The sequence below is a fragment of the Leopardus geoffroyi genome, chromosome E1 (assembly GCF_018350155.1).
Source record: "Leopardus geoffroyi isolate Oge1 chromosome E1, O.geoffroyi_Oge1_pat1.0, whole genome shotgun sequence".
Lineage (NCBI taxonomy): Eukaryota > Metazoa > Chordata > Mammalia > Carnivora > Felidae > Leopardus > Leopardus geoffroyi.
This window is the reverse complement of record NC_059330.1, coordinates 1-26,395: the sequence shown is the minus strand read 5'-3', so window position 1 is coordinate 26,395 and position 26,395 is coordinate 1. Positions and strand designations below refer to the sequence as shown.

At 48.9% G+C, this 26,395-nt stretch overlaps 1 protein-coding gene and 1 long non-coding RNA gene across 9 annotated transcripts in view; both read left to right on the top strand.

Moving 5' to 3' along the window:
• Positions 1-3,054, top strand: part of ZZEF1 (zinc finger ZZ-type and EF-hand domain containing 1) — a 104,016-nt gene extending 100,962 nt beyond the window's left edge. For all 5 annotated transcript variants that reach the window (XM_045487255.1, XM_045487253.1, XM_045487254.1 and 2 more), the window contains one exon: positions 679-3,054. In XM_045487255.1, coding sequence (XP_045343211.1) covers positions 679-759 — 81 coding nt within the window. In that variant the 3' untranslated portion in view covers positions 760-3,054. The remainder of the gene's footprint in view (positions 1-678) is intronic.
• Positions 3,055-13,795: 10,741 nt separating this feature from the next.
• On the top strand, positions 13,796-19,846 carry LOC123602939. Of its 4 annotated transcripts, XR_006714639.1 has the most exons (7): positions 13,796-13,906; positions 14,173-14,300; positions 14,864-15,180; positions 15,437-15,578; positions 18,574-18,732; positions 19,223-19,393; positions 19,553-19,846. It is a non-coding gene; the product is annotated as an uncharacterized LOC123602939 (long non-coding RNA). The 4 variants fall into 4 exon arrangements; XR_006714640.1 differs by lacking the exon at positions 13,796-13,906 and having other exon boundaries at positions 14,163-14,300; positions 15,434-15,578; XR_006714638.1 differs by lacking the exons at positions 13,796-13,906; positions 15,437-15,578 and having other exon boundaries at positions 14,175-14,300.
• Positions 19,847-26,395: the final 6,549 nt, after the last annotated feature.

The following is a 26,395-nucleotide window of genomic DNA, read 5'->3' as shown; positions in this document are numbered from 1 at the left end:
TCCCCTCCTAACAGGTGCCTGCCCCCACCGCCCCCAGTACCCCTGCTTTTGTGACATGCAGCGAAAATTTGAGATTTGACCATATGGCACCGAGCGCTCCATATATTCCTGTGGGCTCTTCCCTCTCACCTGCCCCTGTGCCCAGTGTCACCCTCGTCCTGACCCTCCCCACAGCACATCACCGTGCTGGCCCAGGTCTCTGCCTCGTCCTCCCCCAGCCGCCTTCCGCTCCTGCTGCACGGAGCCCGCAACACAGCCTCGGCCTGGCTCTAGGGCGTCCTCCTTCCCAGCAAGGACCCTTCCTACACTGTGGCCCAGCGCTGGCTGTCTGTTTCTTCCCTTCCGCACCTTTGTGCTCCTCCCTTTCCCAAAGAGCTTGCCCAGACACCCCGTGGGCAGCATCCTCTGGGTCGACTGAGCCCGCCAAGCATTGCATCCGCCCCTCTTACAGGGCAGTGATGCTCTTTCTACCCTATGTTTGGAGCTTCCGTGTGGTTGAGAGAATTTTTCTCTCTCCTCTAGACTGGTGCTCCGGGTGAGGGGAACCACATTTGCTTGTGTCTCCCTTGCCCCAGCCCCACCCCCAGTGCTCAGCTGAGGCTCTTGTTCAGTCCACACATAACGAGTGAGCAGTTGAATGGTTCTCAACATTGGCGGTGACCCTTTCTCCCTCCACAGGCTCTACAGAACATCGCTGCTATCAGCCTGGCCATCAACTACCCAAACAAGGCAACCCGCCTCTGGAATGTCAAGTGTTAGCCCTTGGTATGGTGTGCATGGACCTAGCTGATGTGTCCACACGGGTTTTAGAGCAGACGTCTGAACTCATTCAGGGAAATGCCCATGCTGTAGCGTCCGGCCCCCCTTGAGCTCCCCCTTTGCTCCGAGTAGAATGCCAAGTAGTCACGCCTCCAAGAACTTGCCACGTCACAAGCTAGACACCTGCACACACCATAGCATATGAGAATGAGTATGAATAACTCAGAATTATTTGGGAGGGCAGGCAGGGGCCCTTGAGAAGGTTGTTCAGAGACCAGCCTGGAAAGGGTTCTGTCTCCGTCGAGCCGGAGCCGGCGGCTGAACGCGGCGTCTGCCCGGAGCTGCGTCCCTCAGCAAGACCTCCGGCAGCGGTGGCCTGGCCTGGGAGCTCTCCCTTTGCTCTTCCTTCTTGAGACTGGATGGTCCAAACCAAAGCTGATGAGAGCTCGTCCTGGCTGCCACCTGGCCCCCGAGCACCCACGCAGCTGCCCCGCAGAAGTCATTGGTGACATCAAGTGCCCTTGGAAACGGCCAGCGGGCCTCCCACGTGCGTCGCTCGTGCACCGGTCCCAGCACATCTGCGTTGAGTTGTTTCAACTTATTCCAGTTTCCACCTCACATTTTTAGAGCAGAACAGCATGACTCCCTTGAAAGGCCCCACGGGAGGCCCGGCAGAACGGTCACGCAGGGGGACACACTGTGGAAGCAACAAGTTGAGGCATTCTCTTTAGCTTCTGTACTTAAATACTTGAAGTGTTATCAGATGAGATCTTATTTTAGAAGTAAAAACAAAACAAAGCAAAACAAAAAAAGACAAAAAACCAAATAAACAAAAGACACATGATTTTATTTCTTCTCCGTGGTCATGGGCAGCCCAACGTGTCCACCCCAGGGCCCCACCTGCTTCTTCGGCTGTCATTTGGCTGTGAGTGCGCCAGGTCTTGCGAATGCTGTTTTCCATTTTTCTTTTTATGATTGCGGTCTTGCCCTGAAGTGCCGACGATTCTCTTTCCAAAGCCATGCTTTGGAGCGTGAGGGCGGGGTGGGTACCTGGGCTGCGCGCAAGGCTCGGTGAAGAGCGCTTGGGGCCGCTGCCGTTTCAGGGCGGGCGTCCTGGCCTGAGCACGGCCTGCTGCGCGGGGCCCGGGGAAGGCCGAGGGGAGCAGGTCAGTGCTCCCGTGGCCTCTGAAGCCCCCTTCGCAGGGTCTGCGGGGTCTGGGGTGGAGGGGCCCGAGAGTGCAGGTCCCACGACTGTCTTCCTGCAGAAGCACTTTTGCCTTCGTGGTCAGGAGGCCGAGGGGCAGCAACCTCATGCAGCCTCGGAGTTGGATTCTCACTCAAGTCCCAAGCTACACGTTGAGCCAGCGTGTGGGGGACAGTTCAAAGGAGATGCAAACCGAGGGGCCCGTCCTGAAACTTGGTGACATCAGGCCTGGGGCCCCGGGCTCGGTCTGGTCCCCCATGGTGTGGGGATGCAGGCTCTGGGCACTGCAGCTTGGAGGAAACCGTCCTCAGCTTTCAGAGAAGGCCCCACGCTCGCTACCACCCAGGCCCAGGCCGGTCTCAGTGCAGAGGGGGGCCTGGAAGATGGACGAGACGGTGTGCTCACCGCTTCGCCTCGCTGCCACCCACAGCCCTCGTGCCCCAGACCGACTGACCAAAGCAGGACAGATGGCGGGGCGGGTTCACACCTCCTGGTGTGGTCACTGCCAACCGTGTTCCCCATCCTGCTGGGAGGCCCAACTGTGAGTAAATGCCGGCCCCCGCACCGCCGCTGTCTCACGCCGCCCTTGCCGTTCTGGCTTCTCTGACTTTGCACGGAGTGAACCCGGGTTCTGCTTCGCACACAGCCGCTGCTCTCCCCTGCTCAGCCCGCCCCACCCACCTGGGCCCCGGGGCCCCACCGGCCCGCAGTGTCTGGAAGAACGGACACCACCGAGACCAGCCTGCCTTGATCCTTCTTGGAGGCAGAACTTCCAGGCAGGAGATAAAACTGGCAGGAATAAAGGTGTCGTGGAAACATGTGCCTGATTTATAAAGAGATTCTGACCCCAATCCTATATATTGTACAGACACTGTTCCTAAGGGGAGGAGTGACTTATTTTCATCATTGTTTTTAATTTGTTTTCTTACGGGTTTACGATTTTGAATTTTTCTTATTTGTTTGAAAGAAAGAATTTTGATTATATCAAGCTGAGTGATTTCAGCCTGTAAAAAGGATATTGAGTTGTGGGTAAAATATGCAAATGAAGAGAAATATATTGTACAAATTCTATATAAAAAAGTGCAACTGTGTGTGGGGTTTTTCTTCCTTCTGTCTTTCTTGTGAGGATCATACTTGCAGCTTCTGCCCGGCCCAAAGGGATGGAATTGCTGGAATCTCAAGGGCTTGTGGTTGACAGGAACCAAAGGTGTGAGACACAAGCCCGCTGCCCCAACCTAAGCGGGGACGCGGAGACTCCGAGCGCAGTGAAGCGAGGCTCTCATCAACGTTCTTACAAGAGCGGGCGTCGGACGGACAGGCGCACTCCGAGCGGTTACAGCAGACGATTTATCTCCTAGCTGAAGTCCCTCCCCTGCTTCCTCATTGGCTGCGTGCTACAGAGGGTACAGCCTTACGCCGACGTGGCCTGGGCCCGCCCACGGGAGGCACAACGTAGTCTGATTAGAACGAGTGGACGTTCCCTGGGGCGACGCAGAGACGTCAGTTTGGTGGCGCGTGCTCATTGCAAAGCCTTTGAAAAAGAATCCCGCCAAACGGAGGCTGGCGGGAGGGTGGGAGAACGAGGAAGTGAGGTGTCTCAGGGTTTGGGACCCCACTGTGGGAGTGGGGAGGTCCGTGCAGATTTCCAATAGGCTGGAAACTCCTGTTAAGCAGATAGCCCAGCTTTTAGTTGGTACTTCTGGAAATGAATCATCTCCCTTAGTTCTCACAATCCCTCCTTTTCTAAGTTGATTCCATTTTCATTTATATTTCCTTTATTTTTGAGGTCTTGCTCAAACATGCTCAGAAGTGTGGGCTTTCCTCACAGTCAGGTTTATCTTCCAATAATAATAGGTTATTTTGGACATAAGGCACAGACATTTGTTTCTTAAGAAGAACCTTACGCCCAAGGGGGTTTGCTGTGGTCAGATGCTCCCGGCATTTTTCCAAAATATGTGTTGTTGTTTTTCCACCCAGAATCCCAGGTCCTAACAATTCCTTCTCTGCCTACTGAATCTCATCTTTTCCTATCATATTCCCCACTTTGAATACATGACTCCTAACTGCCGTTAGGAATTGGGACAACGATCGATCTTAACTCCCTCCTGCTGAAAGGGGGCAATGACAGGGGTATGGCAGTCAGGGCAGGTTCCGAGGTCGATCCAGAGGTCCGAGATAACGGGAGGGTGTTTGGAACATTTGGGCTAGCAGAATTTTCTTGGAGGTCTTATTTTTCTGGCATATCATCGGCTTCTACAAATGACATACGTAGACTATTAGACTAACAAGCATTAATATTCCGAACGCAACGCCTCCTAGGGAGGAGACCACACCATGGAAAGGAAAGAAGCATTGTAGCCATCCCAAAAGTCCCTGACATGTCTGGTCATTTTTTAAAAAATGTAACCACAAGTTTTCCTTTCTCTTCAATATTTATTTGGATCTTGTGATATTGTTGGTTAGAATAATTAAGCAAGTTAACTAGTTTTTGGTTCTCGATCCTCGAATCTTCCTTTGGCCATCCAGTTTCCACAGGAACAAACTCCACGAGGAGTATTTAACTTTACCTCTCCAATAGCCAGGTTACTCTAAGTTCAGACAATTATTTATCCGTCCTGGAGCTAGTAGCACCGTTGTCCCTAATTCAGTCATAATGTCCCTTTCTTTTTTTTTTTTTTTTTAACCTTTATTTATTTTTGGGACAGAGAGACAGAGCATGAATGGGGGAGGGGCAGAGAGAGAGGGAGACACAGAATCGGAAACAGGCTCCAGGCTCTGAGCCATCAGCCCAGAGCCCGACGCGGGGCTCGAACTCACGGACCGCGAGATCGTGACCTGGCTGAAGTTGGACGCTTAACCGACTGCGCCACCCAGGTGCCCCCATAATGTCCCTTTCTAGCAAGGGAGTGGGGCTCTCTGACTTTATCAAAAAAGAGGGCGGAAAAAAAAGAGTCTCCCCATATGCACCCCAGGGGCTGAGAGAAAAATTTAGTCATAAGTTTTCTGGAGACGCCTCTAAGAGTTATGTGGCATTTGGATGGTTGGCCGGGGAAAGGACGGAAAAGGCAGTTGAGTGTCAAGAAGGAACTCAAGCGGTTTTCCTTCCGTTTTCCAGAGTTACCCGAGGCTCTGGGTTTCAGTGGACAGTTGGTTCAGGGGGGCCACTGTGATGAGCCCCAGGACCGATCCGTTCCCTTCAGGGACACTGGGTATCTGAGCCCTTGCAGACTGAGGTCCCCGAGGGCATCCGGATCTCCAGTGACCGTCTCCACACAAGGGGCCTGGCTCATGGGGATTCGACTTCGGTTGTCCCCTCTGAGAACACTTGTGTTTCCAGTGCCCTGAATGGCCTCGGCCTCGGATATGGCACTTGGTGCCAGGACCTTGGGAAGTCTGGTTCGACATAGTATGTAAAGCCGAGACTAAGGCCTTACATTTTTTAAAAATTATTTTTATTATTTATTTATTTATTTATTTATTCATTTCAGAGAGAGAGAGAGAGAGAGAGAGAGAGAGAGAGAGAGAGAGGCAGAGTGTGAGTAGGGGAGAGGGAGAGGGGGACAGAATCTGAAGCAGGCTCCAGGCTCTGAGCTGTCAGCACAAAGCCCAACTCAGGGCCCGAACCCATGAACCGTGAGATCATGACCTGAGCTGAAGTCGGACACTCATCCAACTGAGCCACCCAGGTGCCCCAGATTTTTTTTTTTTTAAGCCTTCTTTCCTGTTCCTGATTCTCCTCTTGATCTCGATAGTCATATATCCAATTGGCAGCTTGTAAAAGCTCCTCCAGGGTCCCTTCTGGACCAATAGCCAATTTTTGCAGCTTCCTTTGAATATCAGGGGCCAATTTTGTCTTTCGGACAGATTTGTCCTTTAGAATCTTCTCAGCTTCAGAGCGGGGAGGCCTTTCCAGGAAGGCCACCAGGCTGTTGTCCTATGTCTGTAAAATAGTGGCTAATTTAGCATAATTTAAGGGTTTAACCTTAGACTTTAATTTCTCCAAAACACAAGCTTGGAAGTGGCAGCGATACCAATCCCCCAGCGGGATTAGCATAGTCTCAGTTTGGATCTTGGAGTGGAACTGCCTGAAATCCAGTAGGGAACTGGGAGTTCCCTGAAGGACCTCCAGTCCCATGGTAATTAATGAGTTCCTCATCCCACATCTCTCAGCTGCTGCCAGAACCCCACATTTCTCTGTCTCATTAAGAGTCTGATTCAACAAAAGCATTATATCTTTCCAGGTCAATTAAAAAACCTACCTAATATTCTGAAAAGCCTTTATATACTTATCCAGATCATCAGAAAATGTACCTAGATATCCTTTCGTCCCTCTTAAATCTTAGAGCGAAAAAGGTACTTGTAATCTTGTCATGGTGGTGCCTCCCTGGGTTTCTCCTTCCGGCGCTCCAGCTTCTTGTAGGGGAAACACGCCTGTCACGCTACGGGGAGGGCCTGGGTAAGGTGGGCAGCAGGGAGCAGAAGTGCACGTTTGAGGTCTGGGTATATGGATGGAGGGCCCGAGGCGGAGGCTGAGGTGAAAGCCTTCGCTTCCTCCCTCTCTAGGTCTGCTTTGGGTACAGGCAAAGGGCCCTCGGTTGTTTACCCTCCTGATGACTGGGCTTCAGAAAGGGTCGGCCTGACATCTACCTTGGTTGTCTCTTAAGGCCCCCCAAACACTGAACGTAGGGACTTCTCCCCATTTCCCCTCACATTTGCAGATCAAGTCCAGTCGTAGGGTGGCATTATGATCGGTGCGTTGGGGCCAAGCCTCGGGGCAGAAAGAAAATGAGTTGCTTCTTCTTCAGGGCTTGTGGATCAAGGTCGTCCCAGTTTTTCAGAATGCATCCCAAAGGGGTATTGGCCTTGGTTAGGGAATTGCCCATCTAGAGGAAAAAGAGACAAAGGCATCCCTTATAGCTGGCCAGGAGAAACCTCATCTTCTAACCCCACATTTTGGCTGGCTACGGGACTGGCAGCCAGAAGCCCAGTCAGTCTGTCGAGCTGCTGGGAGTAGTTGCTCTTACCCGGGCTTGACCCTACTTCTGAGAGCTGACCTGGTCTTCCCTGATTTCTCCTACCTGTTTCCCGCCCACGGGACCTTGGGAGTATGGACTGTGACCATGAAAGACTCCCATGGTTGTTGAGGGATGCATTAATTTAACTTATCTCAATAGTAATTTATGTATCGATCATAATAAAACCGTTCCTCTTTACAAATCTATTTTAAAAGGCTAGCGAAAACCATTGGCCCCCCACCCAAGGATAAATTGGCCATTGAAGGGGGGCTAAGAGGGCCAAAGTCGACATCTATTCCCCTGCCTTTTTTTCAGCAATGCCCACACAAATATGTTCCAGCCATGTGGGTGTCCATTTCACAGTCACTAGATTGGTACAAGTTGGCATATACTGGACTTAGTGTAGCAAAATGGCCCCATGTATCCCGGTAAAACCCTTCTCATATCTTAGTTACCCAACCCTCATATGGCACAGGCATCCATTCCTCTGCCTTGCAGAAACAACACAAATGTGGCACGTTTGGAGGCCGGCAGCAAGGACATTACCATCATCTCCCAGCCTTTGGATCAAAGGAGGGGCAATTTTTTTTTTTTTTTAATATATGACATTTATTGTCAAATTGGTTTCCATACAACACCCAGTGCTCATCCCAAAAGGTGCCCTCCTCAATACCCATCACCCACCCTCCCCTCCCTCCCACCCCCCATCAACCCTCAGTTTGTTCTCAGTTTTTAACAGTCTCTTATGCTTTGGCTCTCTCCCGCTCTAACCTCTTTATTTATTTATTTATTTATTTATTTATTTATTTATTTCCTTCCCCTCCCCCATGGGTTTCTGTTAAGTTTCTCAGGATCCACATAAGAGTGAAACCATATGGTATCTGCCTTTCTCTGTATGGCTTATTTCACTTAGCATCACACTCTCCAGTTCCATCCACGTTGCTACAAAAGGCCATATTTCATTTTTTCTCATTGCCACGTAGTATTCCATTGTGTATATAAACCACAATTTCTTTATCCATTCATCAGTTGATGGACATTTAGGCTCTTTCCATAATTTGGCTATTGTTGAGAGTGCTGCTATGAACATTGGGGTCCAAGTGCCCCTATGCATCAGTACTCCTGTATCCCTTGGATAAATTCCTAGCAGTGCTATTGCTGGGTCATAGGGTAGGTCTATTTTTAATTTTCTGAGGAACCTCCACACTGCTTTCCAGAGCGGCTGCACCAATTTGCATTCCCACCAACAGTGCAAGAGGGTTCCCGTTTCTCCACATCCTCGCCAGCATCTATAGTCTCCTGATTTGTTCATTTTGGCCACTCTGACTGGCGTGAGGTGATATCTGAGTGTGGTTTTGATTTGTATTTCCCTGATAAGGAGCGACGTTGAGCATCTTTTCATGTGCCTGTTGGCCATCCAGATGTCTTCTTTAGAGAAGTGTCTATTCATGTTTTCTGCCCATTTCTTCACTGGGTTATTTGTTTTTCGGGTGTGGAGTTTGGTGAGCTCTTTATAGATTTTGGATACTAGCCCTTTGTCCAATATGTCATTTGCAAATATCTTTTCCCATTCCGTTGGTTGCCTTTTAGTTTTGTTGGTTGTTTCCTTTGCTGTGCAGAAGCTTTTTATCTTCATAAGGTCCCAGTAATTCACTTTTGCTTTTAATTCCCTTGCCTTTGGGGATGTGTCGAGTAAGAAATTGCTACGGCTGAGGTCAGAGAGGTCTTTTCCTGCTTTCTCCTCTAAGGTTTTGATGGTTTCCTGTCTCACATTCAGGTCCTTTATCCATTTTGAGTGTATTTTTGTGAATGGTGTGAGAAAGTGGTCTAGTTTCAACCTTCTGCATGTTGCTGTCCAGTTCTCCCAGCACCATTTGTTAAAGAGACTGTCTTTTTTCCATTGGATGTTCTTTCCTGCTTTGTCAAAGATGAGTTGGCCATACGTTTGTGGGTCTAGTCCTGGGGTTTCTATTCTATTCCATTGGTCTGTGTGTCTGTTTTTGTGCCAATACCATGCTGTCTTGATGATTACAGCTTTGTAGTAGAGGCTAAAGTCTGGGATTGTGATGCCTCCTGCTTTGGTCTTCTTCTTCAAAATTCCTTTGGCTATTCGGGGCCTTTTGTGGTTCCATATGAATTTTAGGATTGCTTGTTCTAGTTTCGAGAAGAATGCTGGTGCAATTTTGATTGGGATTGCATTGAATGTGTAGATAGCTTTGGGTAGTATTGACATTTTGACAATATTTGTTCTTCCAATCCATGAGCAGGGAATGTCTTTCCATTTCTTTAAATCTTCTTCAATTACCTTTATAAGCTTTCTATAGTTTTCAGCATACAGATCTTTTACATCTTTGGTTAGATTTATTCCTAGGTATTTTATGCTTCTTGGTGCAATTGTGAATGGGATCAGTTTCTTTATTTGTCTTTCTGTTGCTTCACTGTTAGTGTATAAGAATGCAACTGATTTCTGTACATTGATTTTGTATCCTGCAACTTTGCTGAATTCATGTATCAGTTCTAGCAGACTTTTGGTGGAGTCTATCGGATTTTCCATGTATAATATCATGTCATCTGCAAAAAGCAAAAGCTTGACTTCATCTTTGCCAATTTTGATGCCTTTGATTTCCTTTTGTTGTCTGATTGCTGATGCTAGAACTTCCAGCACTATGTTAAACAACAGCGGTGAGAGTGGGCATCCCTGTCGTGTTCCTGATCTCAGGGAAAAAGCTCTCAGTTTTTCCCCGTTGAGGATGATGTTAGCTGTGGGCTTTTCATAAATGGCTTTTATGATCTTTAAGTATGTTCCTTCTATCCCGACTTTCTCAAGGGTTTCTATTAAGAAAGGGTGCTGGATTTTGTCAAAGGCCTTTTCTGCATCGATTGACAGGATCATATGGTTCTTCTCTTTTTTTTTTTTTTTTGTTAATGTGATGTATCACGTTGATTGATTTGCGAATGTTGAACCAGCCCTGCATCCCAGGAATGAATCCCACTTGATCATGGTGAATAATTCTTCTTATATGCCGTTGAATTCGATTTGCTAGTATCTTATTGAGAATTTTTGCATCCACATTCATCAGGGATATTGGCCTGTAGTTCTCTTTTTTTATTGGGTCTCTGTCTGGTTTAGGAATCAAAGTAATACTGGCTTCGTAGAATGAGTCTGGAAGTTTTCCTTCCCTTTCTATTTCTTGGAATAGCTTGAGAAGGATAGGTATTATCTCTGCTTTAAACGTCTGGTAGAACTCCCCTGGGAAGCCATCTGGTCCTGGACTCTTATTTGTTGGGAGATTTTTGATAACCGATTCAATTTCTTCGCTGGTTATGGGTCTGTTCAAGCTTTCTATTTCCTCCTGATTGAGTTTTGGAAGAGTGTGGGTGTTTAGGAATTTGTCCATTTCTTCCAGGTTGTCCAATTTGTTGGCATATAATTTTTCATAGTATTCCCTGATAATTGTTTGTATCTCTGAGGGACTGGTTGTAATAATTCCATTTTCATTCATGATTTTATCCATTTGGGTCATCTCCCTTTTCTTTTTGAGAAGCCTGGCTAGAGGTTTGTCAATTTTGTTTATTTTTTCAAAAAACCAACTCTTGGTTTCGTTGATCTGCTCTACAGTTTTTTTTAGATTCTATATTGTTTATTTCTGCTCTGATCTTTATTATTTCTCTTCTTCTGCTGGGTTTAGGCTGCCTTTGCTGTTCTGCTTCTATTTCCTTTAGGTGTGCTGTTAGATTTTGTATTTGGGATTTTTCTTGTTTCTTGAGATAGGCCTGGATTGCAATGTATTTTCCTCTCAGGACTGCCTTCGCTGCGTCCCAAAGCGTTTGGATTGTTGTATTTTCATTTTCGTTTGTTTCCATATATTTTTAAATTTCTTCTCTAATTGCCTGGTTGACCCACTCATTCGTTAGTAGGGTGTTCTTTAACCTCCATGTTTTTGGAGGTTTTCCAGACTTTTTCCTGTGGTTGATTTCAAGCTTCATAGCATTGTGGTCTGATAGTATGCATGGTATAATTTCAATTCTTGTAAACTTATGAAGGGCTGTTTTGTGACCCAGTATATGATCTATCTTGGAGAATGTTCCATGTGCACTCGAGAAGAAAGTATATTCTGTTGCTTTGGGATGCAGAGTTCTAAATATATCTGTCAAGTCCATCTGATCCAATGTCTCATTCAGGGCCCTTGTTTCTTTATTGACTGTGTGTCTAGATGATCTATCCATTTCTGTAAGTGGCGTGTTAAAGTCCCCTGCAATTATCACATTCTTATCAATAAGGTTGCTTATGTTTATGAGTAATTGTTTTATATATTTGGGGGCTCGGGTATTCGGTGCATAGACATTTATAATTGTTAGCTCTTCCTGATGGATAGACCCTGTAATTATTATATAATGCCCTTCTTCATCTCTTGTCACAGCCTTTAATTTAAAGTCTAGTTTGTCTGATATAAGTATGGCTACTCCAGCTTTCTTTTGGCTTCCAGTAGCATGATAAATAGTTCTCCACCCCCTCATTCTCAATCTAAAGGTGTCCTCAGGTCTAAAATGAGTCTCTTGTAGACAGCAAATAGATGGGTCTTGTTTTTTTATCCATTCTGATACCCTATGTCTTTTGGTTGGCGCATTTAATCCATTTACATTCAGTGTTATTATAGAAAGATACGGGTTTAGAGTCATTGTGATGTCTGTATGTTTTATGCTTGTAGTGATGTCTCTGGTACTTTGTCTCACAGGGTTCCCCTTAGGATCTCTTGTAGGGCTGGTTTAGTGGTGACAAATTCCTTCAGTTTTTGTTTGTTTGGGAAGACCTTTATCTCTCCTTCTATTCTAAATGACAGACTTGCTGGATAAAGGATTCTCGGCTGCATATTTTTTCTGTTTAGCACACTGAAGATATCGTGCCAATTCTTTCTGGCCTGCCAAGTTTCAAAAGAGAGATCAGTCACGAGTCTTATAGGTCTCCCTTTATATGTGAGGGCACGTTTATCCCTTGCTGCTTTCAGAATTTTCTCTTTATCCTTGTATTTTGCCAGTTTCACTATAATATGTCGTGCAGAAGATCGATTCAAGTTACGTCTGAAGGGAGTTCTCTGTGCCTCTTGGATTTCAATGCCTTTTTCCTTCCCCAGTTCAGGGAAGTTCTCAGCTATAATTTCTTCAAGTACCCCTTCAGCACCTTTCCCTCTCTCTTCCTCCTCTGGGATACCAATTATGCGTATATTATTTCTTTTTAGTGTATCACTTAGTTCTCTAATTTTCCCCTCATACTCCTGGATTTTTTTTATCTCTCTTTCTCTCAGCTTCCTCTTTTTCCATAAGTTTATCTTCTAGTTCACCTATTCTCTCCTCTGCCTCTTCAATCCGAGCTGTCGTCGTTTCCATTTTGTTTTGCATTTCGTTTAAAGCGTTTTTCAGCTCCTCGTGACTGTTCCTTAGTCCCTTGATCTCTGTAGCAAGAGATTCTCTGCTCTCCTCTATACTGTTTTCAAGCCCAGCGATTAATTTTATGGCTATTATTCTAAATTCACTTTCTGTTATATTATTTAAATCCTTTTTGATCAGTTCATTAGCTGTTATTTCCTGGAGATTCTTCTGAGGGGAATTCTTCCGCTTGGTCATTTTGGATAGTCCCTGGCGTGGTGAGGACCTGCAGGGCACTTCCCCTGTGCTGTGGTGTATAACTGGAGTTGGTGGGCGGGGCCGCAGTCCGACCTGATGTCTGCCCCCAGCCCACCGCTGGGGCCACAGTCAGACTGGTGTGTGCCTTCTCTTCCCCTCTCCTAGGGGCGGGATTCACTGTGGGGTGGCGTGGCCCGTCTAGGCTACTTGCACACTGCCAGGCTTGTGATGCTGGGGATCTGGCGTATTAGCTGGGGTGGGTAGGCAAGGTGCACGGGGGCAGGAGGGGCAGGCTTAGCTCGCTTCTCCTTAGGTGATCCACTTCAGGAGGGGCCCTGTGGCAGCGGGAGGGAGTCAGATCCGCTGCCGGAGGTTTGGCTCCACAGAAGCACAGAGTTGGGTGTTTGCGTGGAGCGAGCAAGTTCCCTGGCAGGAACTGGTTCCCTTTGGGATTTTGGCTGGGGGATGGGTGGGGGAGATGGTGCTGGTGAGCGCCTTTGTTCCCCACCAAACTGAGCTCTGTCGTCCGGGGGCTCAGCAGCTCTCCCTCCCTTTGTCCTCCAGCCTTCCCGCTTTCCGAGCAGAGCTGTTAACTTATGACCTCCCAGACGCTAAGTCGCGCTTGCTGTCGGAACACAGTCCACCAGGCCCCTCTGCTTTTGTCAGCCAGACTCGGGGGCTCTGCTTGGCCGGCAAGCCACCCCTCCGCCCCGGCTAAGGAGGGGCAATTTCAACCAAGGCTTGAGCAAATCAACTCAAAAGGGCATGCTGTCCTGCTCTTTTGGTTAAAATCATGGTTTTTTCCATCTTTTTGGGCAACAGAGGAAGAAAAAAAAACTTTATTTTTTTTGTCCAAAAGCAGACCAACAATCCAAGAAAACTTTGTCTTTTAACAGAGAGTAAATCAGAATTTTAATCTTATACCAGTGGTTTCGCTGAAGTGAAACCAACCTGAGCATCTTATCAGGCATCTGAGTTATCACCACTAGTTTGTCACCTTAGCAACAGGAAAGTTCTAGAAGAGCCAGCCTTGTGGTATCTCCCCACAGAAAGGTCTGTCTCCCAAATAGCAGAAGTGCTTCACCCCAACTACGCGGGCCACGGCTTGCAGGGCTCAGGGATGCCTCCAGCCAGCTCTGGCACCAGGGGCGAGTTCCCTGGCCAGCCAGGCCACCCCATAATGAAGATCAGATAGGGTCACTTACGTCATGAGTAAGGAAAGGGCCTGGCTGTGACAGGCTGTCTTAGGATTCACCATTGCCGTCCTGGACTGCTAGGCATGGAACATCGTGTGACCAACATGAAGGTGACCCACTCCACCCTCACACACTGTGCTGGGTGGGGGGGGGGTAGGGTGGTTAGCCTCGGGGGTGACGGCCCTTCTGTGACACCAGCTTTGCTAACAGCCCTCCAGGTATGTTCACACCCACAGCCGATGGTCGTGATGATGACATGAACATGCCCACACTCACAGAGGGCTTTGTGCCATTCAAAGATTCCAGGTCAGAATTCGAATTACAAGTGGCCACTTGTGTCATCAGCATTGTGACAAGCCATCCTGTGCCTTCTCAGTTCTTCTCCCAGCCCACTGATGGAGGGTCACGTTCCCCTCCCACAGACGGCAGGATCCTGCCAGGAGCCCAGGCTCAGCAGAGACATCCTCACCATCCCCCATGTTATCACCATGACAGCTCAGAGAGGTGGGTGTTGTCCTGTCCATTTTACAGGCTGAAAATTTGAGTCTCAGGGCATTAGATCCTCCTTGTTGTCAGGAAACACAGTCTGGAATGATACCATGTCACCCCCTTCGCCAAAGACCATGACTAGAGACAGCAGACAGAATTCAGACTCTCCAGGGATGACCCACAGAGCACAGAGAAGAGCCATGCCAGCTTTCAGCTCCCAGTGCTAGGGGCACAGTATCATTGGTCAAATGTCTCCCCACCCCCACTGGGAGCCCAGCCCTCCACCTACTTCTGGAGGCCAGGAGAGGTGGTTGCCTCGGGGGCTGGGGAGAACCTGGACAGTGATCTGGCCAGTCGTCCAAACTAATATGTGGAGACAGAATAATCACCCCAACAGGCATCTCTGGGGAGGACCTGCCAACCAGAGCTGGGGTGCACTTTGGATTTGGGGTGTGGGGTGTAAGAGCTCCCTCTCTCGAGCTCTCCTATTTATAGTGGCAAGTTGGTAGTGATGGACACAGGGGTACCAGCCTTCCCTCCATCTGGTCCTCACTCTCTCTGCTGTTCCTCCCCCACAGAGCCCCAGTGACCTGTGTCACAATAGGATCTTGTAGACATGACTGTGACCTCCAAGCCTGGGTCGTAAAAGACAATCACTCTGCCAATCTGTCTCTGAGAGCAGCCAGCCACCATGCCCTGCAGATGCCCAAGCAGTCCTGTGGAGAGCCATGTATGGAGAGGAACCAGCCGTGTGAGGGATTGCCGGGGAAGGGAGTCTTCTGGCCTCAGTCACACCTTCAGATGAGACCACAGCCCCAAACACCCACCCAACTGCTCCCAAATTTCTGACTTCCAGAAACCAGGAGAGCCCATATGTGTTGATCGTTATACGACTGTAAGTCTTGGAGTACCTGGTTGGATAGGAGGAGGCAGCTAGCGGTTCTGCCCCCTGATGATGAGACGGGACAATCATATTGTCACCTATATGCACCCCACACATGCACACAGAGGTTTTTAAATGGGACTGTACATCACCATATTCAAGCTAACACCAGCTGCTATCTTAAATAAATCCTAAAGTCTGCACAGCTAACACAAGAGGGAGGACATTGTGGAGGACACGATGTGTTTGGTGGTTCTCCTCCAAGCAGGAATTATGGACCCAAGACCTCTCTCCCCTGCTGGCTCTCCAATTCAGTCCGAAGATGGGGACAGAGACCACGGGAAGGTCACAGCACTCCTAAACCCTCTGGACTGGAAGTGGCACTTGCTGGACCCACTCATGTTCCACTAGTGAGAGAGGGCTGGGTGCTGAGGATGGGCTCCGGCCTGGGAGCCCCTGCCTGGCAACAGCACCATTCCGTAGAATCCGTGTCATTAGCTACCCATCTCTGCTGTGTTCCTATTCCCTTGCTTCTGAAAATTAGAAGCTGTGTTGTGGACATTGTGGCAGATAGACCTCAAGGTGCGCCCAGATCTCCGCCTCCTGATATCCATGGGAACACGGCAGAGGTGATAACACATATGTGATTCTGTCCCATAAGAGTGTCACGGTGTCTCCAGTAGACACATCCCCCAGGTGGCCTGAGGAAGCCCGTGGCCATGCAGAGAGGGTCTGACCCACATGGAAACTGAGCAGCCTAAGGCCTGAGTGAGGAGGCAGGTCCTGCCTTGGGGGAGGCCTCAGATGGGACCCCAGCCCCAGCCCACACCTTCGTCTCAGGGGACCCAGCCGAGTTGCTCCCGGACTCCTGCCCACGGACACCATGAGATAGTAAATGTGCCTTGTTTCAAGCCCCTCTGCACGCACCCGTGTGCCCCCTACATGTATCCACTCGCCCCAATGCCCCCCTTCCTGTACCCATCTTCCCCCCTGCACCCACCCCCCCACCATCACTCCCCCCGCACACACCCACCTGCCCACTTACCTGCACCCCACCACCTTAACCTCCCTGCGCACACCCACATGGCCCCCCCCCACACACACCTACCTCCCTCATGCACTACCCTACCCCACTGCCCCTCTCTCCGCACCCACATGTCCCTGCATGCACCCCCCACCTGCCCCCTTCCCCTCTGAACACACCCACTGGCCCCCTGCATGTACTCACTTTCCCCCCTCATGCACACACCTGCCCCCCTGCACGCAGCCAGGGGCCTCTGTCTTACATTTTCCTGACATAAGCCAGGATGTATTTTCGGCTCCTGGGATATAGTCTCTGAGATGTTGGTCTCTTGTCTTCCTGGTGTTGTCATTACTGAAATGAATTACTTTCTTGTGTCATTTCCACTCACATCTCTGCCTTTGGATTCTGTCAGCATCGAGTGTCCCCACTCGGGGCGCTGTTTGGTGACCCTGGATTGGAGATCTTGCCCTCCTTTGCCCTGTCACAGGACACTGCAAGTTGCAGGGGAGAGATGAGGCCGAGCCCTCCTGGGGAGACCTGGTGCGCTAGCAGGGAAGAACCCCGGGCATCACCTCCCAGGGAGGAAGAAGGGGAGCCCACGCCTGCAGCAGGTGCGGCTGAGCTCCTGACGCCCTGAGAGGCTGCACGACAAGACTGGAGCCAGGGAAGCTCTCATCCAAGTTGGAACATGAAGAGGAGAGTTCCCCTCGGGATCTTTCTGGATGCAGATCCTACATTGCTGGAGGTTTACCTCAGAAGAAACCCCAAGAATGGAACTTCTGACTTGTTGTCCTGTAATGTCCTCCCTGGAGGGAAGGTCTGCATGAGTGACAAGATGGTTCTTCCACGTGGCTGTGGGCAGCTGTGGGGCCTCCAGGCAGGTGCTGCTCTGCCCTCAGTGGTGTCCCTGCTCCGCGCCCGTCCTCCCTTCTCCTGGTGTCTGTGAAACAAGCAGAGAAATGGAAGAGCCGGTGAAACTTGGAAGAAGCCGTGTCCCTTTACGTGTTTGGGACCGTCAGACCTGACGCTCACGGGTTTGCTATTGTGAGTGTGGGCAGAGGAAACACCCACGGGCACTAAAAGGCTGTTGGCACGAATCATTGCTAACAGTCACAGAATCTGCAGTTTCAGGGCCTGGATCAGGTTAGGGGGTTAGCCCTCCTGAGATACACCAACATGTCTAACGGCCCCTCTGCCCATAAAGGTTCACGGTGGCTGGGAAGTCACCGCTTCCACCCGACGGATGGTGATAGCACCTCTTGAACCCACCTGCTCAGAGCAGCCCAGGTGGCAGAGACCCGTTTCCAGCTTGGCCTCCCTACTCCACACAGCACCTGCTCTCCAGCGTCTTCCCTGTTTCTGAGTCTCTCACCGCTTTCCGTCTGCCTTTCCGTCCCCTGTCCCTAACTTCCTGCCGAGTATTCCTACAAGCCAACAGTTCAGCTCGGGCAGGGGGAGGTAGGTGGCCAGGAGAGGCTCGCCACACTCAATGAATTTCAGGACATTCTGGCTATTTCCTCCCAGGCCAAAAGACTGCCCGGCTCCCTGGGAGCATCCTGGCTGTTTACTGGCAATGAGGGCACTGTTGAAATCATCATTATTTTCAAATAACAAGTATTGACGAGGATGTGGACAAGAAGGAACCCTCCTGGTGGGAATGCAAACTGGTGTAGTCACTGTGGAGAACACTATGAAGGGTCCTCAAAAAGTTAAAAATAGAACCACCCAATGGTTCATAATTCCACTCCTGGGGACTTACCCGAAGGGAAGGAAATCACTGTCTGGAAGAGATCTCCGCACCCCCACGTTCATGGCAGCATTGTTCACAATGGCCTGTCATGGAAACAGGTTAAGTGTCCATCCAGCGAGTGATGCCTTTATGAAGGAATATTGCTCAGCTGTAAAAAAGAACAGGCAGATGTGGAGGACGTTATGCTGAGTGAAATAAGCCAGACACACAAGGAAAAGGCTGCGTGGTCTCACTTACATGTGGAATCTGCCGAACAGGCAGAAGTCGAGTCTTACGTGTGTGGAGCCCCTGGCACCCCACTCAGGCCTGCCGGGGCCCAGGGAAATCAGCGGGGACCTGCTTACCAAGCACAGAATCGTGCAAAACAGCACATGCCGTAGCCTCCATCTGGTCATCTCCGTGGTTTGGATGCAGTGGTGGGTGAGCCCAGCAAAGTCTAGTTCCGTGGTTCAACCTCAGCTGCCCTAGGTAGCATACATCCCTGTGGCTCTCTCACCAGCCTTGCCCTCCCCAGAGAAGCTTCTGGATGTTGGGAGGGTGTCCTGAGGGTGGAGGGCCGGGCGATGGGTCTGCTCCCTTTGCTCCAACAGGGCCTTGGACCCCCAACAGCCCGAGATGATTCTCTTTGCAGTGGCCCCAGCAGCCCTCTGAGATGCAACGCAACATCCCTGGTCAGCAGGGGCAGCCACCATACTCCTCAGTGATCCAGCCCAGGGCCCATCAGTGCTTGTGGCCGAGACTTGGGCTGCAGAGGCTGGAATGTGGCCTCTGACCAGCCTGCTGTGCACAGGTCAGGCCCTGTCTCTGTTTCTCTCTCTCAGTCTCTGTCCTGTGTCTATCCCCCATGTGGTCTCTCTGCTGGGTGCCCTCACAGTCCAGCTTGTCACATGGACACTACTTGAGCAGGTGTCCCAAGAGAAGCAGGTACAGCTGCACGGAGCCTCAGGAGTCCCATGGGCCACAGAGCCCACCTGGGGAACTGTGGGAGCCCAGGGAGAGGTCGACTGTCCAAAGCCCAACCCCCGACCACCCCAGGACACAGCTGCCTGGCCAGATCCCCTCCTGCCTGCAGGTGGCCTCCACAATCCTCAGGGTCGGTGGGCAGCTTCCCACCTCTTTTCCATCTGGATGTGACACCCTCCAGGTCCCTTGTCTTCCATGAGTTGCTGTTAGATGTGGTGGTGGTGGTGGGGGGGGGTCTAGATATGGCTTCTAATTTCAAGCAGGGTCTATGTTCTGGGCTCCTAAATAAGTTCAAATCTCAATTCTGTTTGGATTAGAGAAGGAAGAACATGAAAACGTGAGCAATGAAGCCAACAATAACCCATCATTTAAATCCTGCTTCTCACACTTTGTCTTGGAAACAAAAGTGATCCAAGGAATTCATGCCCAGTCTCCACCCAACGGAACCCTGCTGAGGCATCGATGGCCTTGCAGATCCTCTCCAGCAGGTAAGATGAGGCCAGGTGGATGCAGGCAGGGCCGGCTGCAAGGACAGCTTCTCCAGGAGCTCCCCAAAGTGGGGATCAGCCCGCACATGGGACTTCCAGCTAATCTGGATCAGAACCCTGTGCCCATGTGTCTGGGGACTCATCTCCACCTATCTGCAGGGCCTCCCAGGCTGGTGTGGTTCCTCCACGAGAAATGTGAAATCTTCTGTCACCATATACATTTGGGAAATGTCAGGAGCATCTCCTCGGGATTCAGCCCCAAAACGGATGGGCACACGCACTGGGCAGGACCGAGCAGCGGAAGCTGAGTGCCAATGTGAGTGTAAGTGGTCGGGCCACCTGGCAAGCATCTGGCAGCTTCCCTTGGAGGGAAGCACTCACCTGGCCTATTAACCGGGACAAATGAAAATACATGCCCCCCACCCCCGCCAAGACCACCTGCCCCTGTTTGGACAATCAGGGTATATACCCTGAAGTATATCAATTAATTCTATTTTTAAGATTTTGAGGAACTCCCATTAAGTTTTCCTCAGTAGCTGCACAAATTTATTTCACTTCTTGATATGTTGGAAGAACATTTCAGTTTATGGATCTACCCCATGTTATACATTCATTTACCCTTTGTGGCATGTTTCATATTTTGTACTGTTTTCCAATTGTGAATAGTATTGCTATGAATATTTATGTTGGCTTTGGTTATGATTATGGTTCTGTGATTATGGTTATGATTATGATGTGTGGATCATGGTACACGGTTTATAGATTGTGGCTTTAAGATTCTATTGTTTAATGGTATATGGTTTTGGGTTTATGGCATATGGCTTTTTGGTCATACACCCTTATGATTTGGGTGTTTTCGTGTGAGGAGGTGGGAAGAAGAGTGTTATTGGGTTTGAGACGAAATATTTTTTGTGGGTGAGTGGATGAGGGGGTTAGCTGGTGGGTGTTTGTGGGGGGAGGGTTTAGAAGGTTCAGTGGATGGTGTGTGGGACAGCTAGTGGGTTCAGAATTTGGAGGTGATGGTTTAAGGGTGGGTGAGTGAAGGTTTGAGAGGGTTTGAGAGGTTTTGAGTGAGGGTTGTTAAGGTGGCAAGGGGATGACAGTATTGGGTGTGGGTTTAGAAGGTTTGGGGGATGACTGCTAATTAGTTGTGTGATTAGAAGGATCAGGTGGTAATGGTTTAGGGAATGAGGGTTTAGGAAATGAGGATAGGAGTTAGGTGGAGCCTTGAGTCATTGGATAATGGTTAATGTGTTTAGGCTGGGGTGGTGGAAGATCCAAAGAGAACGCAGTTGTCCAGAGGACTCATTAGGGAGAGCACTAGACTAACAGGTTTATGGGTTCCAACCTAGAGGTAGAAGACCTTGAGAGCTAGGGTTTAGCATCAGGGTACATTCTGAATTCAGATATGTGGTTTGCAAGTATTTTCTCCCAGTTTGTGGCTTGTCTTTTGGTTCTTTGAACACAGTTTATCAGGGTAGAAGTTTTAATTTTATAAAGACTGTGTTATCAATTTTTCTCTTTTTTGGATTGGTATTTGTGTCTGTACTTTTTTTTTTTAATGTTTATTTATTTTGAGAGATTGGCGCTGTCTGCACAGAGCCCAATGTAGGGCCTATCTCACCAATCATGAGACCATGACCTGAGTGGAAGTCAAGAGGCATTTAACCGACTGAGCCACCCAAGTGCCCCTTGTGTTTGCATTTCCTTCCTTCCTTCCTTCCTTCCTTCCTTCCTTCCTTCCTTCTTCCTTTATTTTCTCGTGCAAAACGGTGATTTTATTAAAGCACGGGAACAGGACCTGTGGACAGGAAGAGCTGCTCCGGGACCATGAGGAGAGACTGGTTATATAGTTTGGGGAGGTAAAGTCCAGGGGAAATTTCCAGTGAGATTTTCATATGCTAAAGAAGACTCACAGGATATTGGAGGCCTAGCTTTTGTCAAGCTAAGGTTGTTTTTCCCCCTAGCAAAGCATTAGCATTAACACAGTAGGGAGTTCCTGGACAAACATTTTACTCTGCCTGCCTCAAGTATTTGCCAACGGGATGCAGGTTATAAGGAAATTTAATTTTATCTGCCATTTCCTTCTGCCTTTGTTTTCAATATCATTCCCCACTGAGCAATTTTGACCCTTAAAATCTTTCAGGTTCCTTCTGTAACTTCTTCCTGCTGAGTAGGGGTGTAGAGATGTCCCTACCTATGGATCAACATTGGTCAGTTGGGGAAGGTATTTATATATAGGAGTTACCACAGGCAGAGGCAGCCAATCCAAAGTAGACAACATATATGAACCTCCTTGAGTAGAAACGATCCTCTGTCTCCTAGAAGTTATGGCAGTGAAGGAGGCTTGGCACCAGGCAGGAAGACACAGGAAAAGACAACAAAATAAGGCTCATATTATGGGAAAGAGAAGCCTAAATATGAAAAAAAAAAAAAAACCCTTGGTAATTTTCCTTCAGTCCATTACTGTCATTTGAAGAGGGATTTGAGACCTTCCACTGGTTCACAGGAATAAGAAGGCGTGTCAGCTTGCATACTAGATTCCTGCGAGGAAGGTTCAGGTTTAATTCTTGATATGTGAGTCCATGAAGGATGACCTTCTAATTTTACTACAGTGGGAGTACATAATACAACCCAGTAAGGGGGGTTAAAACCCCTGCTGTATTAGACTTCCAATTCTTTAAATGCATCATGTCTCCTGGGTTTACATGGGGTGGGTTTCTAGTAACTGTCAGATCAGTAACTGTCAGGAAGGCTATGACTTGTATCTTCATTTAGAGACATATCAATTAACCCAGCCTCAAGTGAATAATTAAGAAAACCACTTTGGCCTATCTACTGATAGGTCTACAGTGAGAAAACACTTTCCATATGCAGTTATTGGAGGAGTCCATCCCATTTTTAGTTGTTTAAACAATCATATGCCCATGGGTCCTGTTACTATCTGCACAGAATAACAAGCAAGAAGATTGTCCACATCTGTGCTATTGTGACAATTTTTTTCAAGTGTATCTCAAGTTGTCCAGCTTAGGCAAACAACATTTATAGACTATCAGAACGAGAATTTTACATCCACAAAGGTGCATTATTGAAACAGTTTTTCTCTCTAAAAACCCTCATTTACAGAGGAAGCCAAATCAAGACTAGTTTGTTTGTAAAACAAGTCCAGTTTTCACATACGTGGCTTAATTATTTACATAAGCTCAGCAAGACTAGTGATTGATCATATAGATCTTTGAAAGTTCATTTTGCTGGAACCTTTCATAAGGAACCTCTAGATTGAAATTTTAGTAGCCTCTCTAGGCCAGAAGCCAAGCCAAGTACTTGCTGTCAGACCTGCCGTCAATACCTGCAGATTTGGGCAGATTCGTCTTCATGAGGTCCCCAAAGTATCCTGAGGTTCCTGTACCTGCCAGGAAGTGACATTCTTAATGCACCTGGTAAGGCTGCTGGGAACTCTGTAAGCAAGGTACCCGGCCAACATTTCCAAGGGGTTTTATTGGTGTCATGCTCCATAGTCAATCTTAGTTCATTACAGATGTTACCATTCTGGCCAGGGTGGTAACTTCCAGTCATAAGGCAGGTTTCTCCTCCCCATAGAGTAGCCACGGTTGAGAGGATGGCAGCCTGAGCGATCAACATGAAAGTGTTCCAATAAGACAATACTTCCTCAAAAGGCCCTGAAATGAGGGTAAAGTAAGGAAAGAGTACTCATCAAGTTTTCACTGGCTCTGAGTCCAGATGAAAAGACTCATTGCCCCACACGATGGGCGCCATATAAATGATGAGGCTTTTAGGATGATAGTGGGGTTCGCCGGGTCCGGAGCCCACGACCAAGAAAGAATTCTTCAAGACATCTTTGGTGGAAAAAGGTGGTTTTATTAAAGCAGAGGGACAGGACCAGTGGTCAGGAAGAGCTGCCCCTTGTGTTTGCATTTTAAATTTATCGACAGTTTCCAGTGAATTTTGCTGTAGCTTGTAAAGTTTGTGTGTACATTTCATTTCATAAGGTTTCCAATTAATTGATTCTTAACTATTTTTGGCGAAGTTGGGGAAAGTGGGCTCCACTTCGGTTCCAGTTTCCAAAATGTAATTGATTCAGCGGGCGGCCAAGAGAGGGCGCTGCCTCCTCGGACCTGTGAGCCCAGCGTGTCCTGCACTACCTCCACCGCCTGCAGGGGGCGTCCGAGCCCCGATTCCCGGACGCCGGCGCGCGCACGCGCATTCAGCCCGCCTCCTGCGGGACAGGAGCTCCGCTTCTTCAGGACCCGCTGTGGGGACTTCCGGGGGATGTGGGGCCGCGGCCACAGAGACGGGAACGGGTCTCCTCAGGACCCGCTGTTGAGGCTTCCGGGCACGTGGGCCCACGTCCACACCGACAAGAACCTGGTCTCCTCAGGACCCGCCGCGGAAGGAGCAGGTGGGGAGAAAACGAGGCCGGGGGAGGAGGGGCTTCCGGAGCGGGGACGCTGAGGGGGGCGGTGTTGAGGGGACCCAGCGGGGAAGGGGCCCGGCGCAGCTTCGTGCGCGGTGACACTGTGTCCCCCGCGGGGCTGTGCGCGCGGCCGTCGGGTCTTCCCGCTCCGGGCTCCGGTGCCGCGGGGCCGCGCGTCCGTGTTCCTGCCCCGCGCCGACTCGGTTCCCTCCGCGTCCTCACGCGGTTCGCGGTCCGGGAGCAGGTGCCCGGGCGGTGCTCGCGCTCCCGCCGCTCTGGCCGCGCGGGGTCCGTCCCGCCTCCGCGTGCGGGTCGGGGCGTCTGTCCCGTGTCTGCGACGGCGTCGTGGGGAGTTCGGTGCGACGGCCCCGCATCTGCAGGTCGCTCCGGGCAGGACGGACGTGGTCACGAGGTCGGTTCCTTCACCTCCAGGAGTAGCTTTCCGTCCCCGTGCGTCTTCCTCCGTTTCTGCCCCCAGTGTCCTGTCCTCAGAGAGCAGGTCTGTCACCTCCTTGCTTAGATACCCGCCCCGCCCTTCGTTCCTTGTGATGCGGTTGTAAATGGGACCGTCTCTTACTTTCTCTTTCCGACGGGTCGTCGGGAGTGTGTCGATGTGCACGTGGTGTTTGTGTGTTGATCTCGTGTCCTGCGAGTGCGCTTACTGATTAGTTCCATTTACCTTAAATATAAAGCCACCGGTTTCTACCAGCAAAAATGGGTTTATTTGGAAAGAAGAGAGTATTTGTCCTGCAGCCTGTTTCCCTCAGCATAAAGACTTGCAAGGTTCAGTCCGTGTCGTGGCAGGTGTCAGAATTCCCGCCCTTGGGGAGGCCGAGCCTATTCCGTCGCGTAGAGACCGCATCGTGTTTATTTATTCGTCTGGCCGCGGTCGCTCGGGTTGCTTCCACGTTTGGGCTGCTGGGAAGAGGCTGCTATGAACCCGGGAACAGGAATGTCGGCTCAAGGCTTCGCTTTCAATTTCCGGGCGTGTGTGCAGAGGTGGAGTCTGTGTTAGTTTCCTGAGGAACCACGTACTGTTCCCTGCGGCCGCGCCGTGTTACTTCATTCCTTTACGGGACGGAATACTATTGCTGTTCGTGGGTCTGCCCCAGTTTGTTTATCCGTTAACCCACCGAGGGGCGTTTGCATAGTTTCTACCATTGGGCTACTCTGAGCAGTGCTGCTGTGTATGTTTGTGCACGTGCTCTTTTTTCAAACTACTGTTTTCAATTCATCTGGATACACATCTAGGAGTAGAGTTGTTGAGTCATGTGGTAATTCTGTGTTTTTATCTTTTTGAGGAAATGCCAAACTATTTTACACCTAGCCTCCACCATTTTACATTTCCACAAGCACGTTTAAGGGTTCCAATTTGTCAACATCTTTGCCAACATTTGTTATTCTGTAGTTTTCTTGGTGATAGCAATTTTACTGTAAAAGGGTATCTACCTATGGTTTAAATCTTCATTTCCATAAGGACTAATGATGTTTAACATCTTTTCATGTCTATTCACCATTCGTATGATTTCCCTGGGGAAAGGTGTGTCCAATTCCTTTGTCCATTTAAAAACTTTGTTGTTGGGGCGCCTGGGTGGCGCAGTCGGTTAAGCGTCCGACTTCAGCCAGGTCATGATCTCGCTGTCCGTGAGTTCGAGCCCCGCGTCGGGCTCTGGGCTGATGGCTCAGAGCCTGGAGCCTGTTTCGGATTCTGTGTCTCCCTCTCTCTCTGCCCTTCCCCCGTTCATGCTCTGTCTCTCTCTGTCCCAAAAATAAATAAACGTTGAAAAAAAAAATTAAAAAAAAAAAAAAACTTTGTTGTTGATGATGATGAATTGTATGGCTCTTTATATATTCTGTATAACAGACTCTTACCAGACGAACAATGTGCAAATACTTTCTTCCATTCTAGGCATTCTCTTTTCACTTTTGGGATAGCACCTTTTGATGTACAAAGGTTTTTAATGTTGAGGAAACTAAATTTATCCTTGTTCGTGCTTTGGTGTCAGCTCTGAGAACATTGTTAAACTCAATGCTCATGAAGATTTATCTCCATTGATTTCTTCTGGAGTTTATAAGTTTACCTCTTGCATTTAAGCTTTTGATCCACTTTGAGTTAATGTTTGTATGTGGTGTGAGGGAAAGGGTCCAATTTCATTGCTCTGCATATGAATAGCCAGTTGTCTAGCACCCTTTGTTGAATAGACCTTTGTTTCCACAATGTTATGTTGTCTGCCTTTGTCAAAATTCAGTTGACCATAGATTAAATGGTTTATTTCTGGGTTCTCAGTTAATTCCCACTGATCTGTACATGTACCTTTATGACAGTATCACAATGTTTTATTTATTGCTATGTTTTAAGATTCGAAATTGGGAAATATGAGCATCTACCTTTGATTTTTTTTTTTTTTTTTTTTTGGTTATTTTGTTTATTTTGCAGCCCCTTGATTTTCCATATGACTGTTAGGATTGGCTTGTGCTTTTTTTCTCAGAGGCCCTTGTGAATTTTCCTGGGATTCACATTGAATCTATATGTTGCATTGTGTATTATTGCCATTCAGCAATAGTAT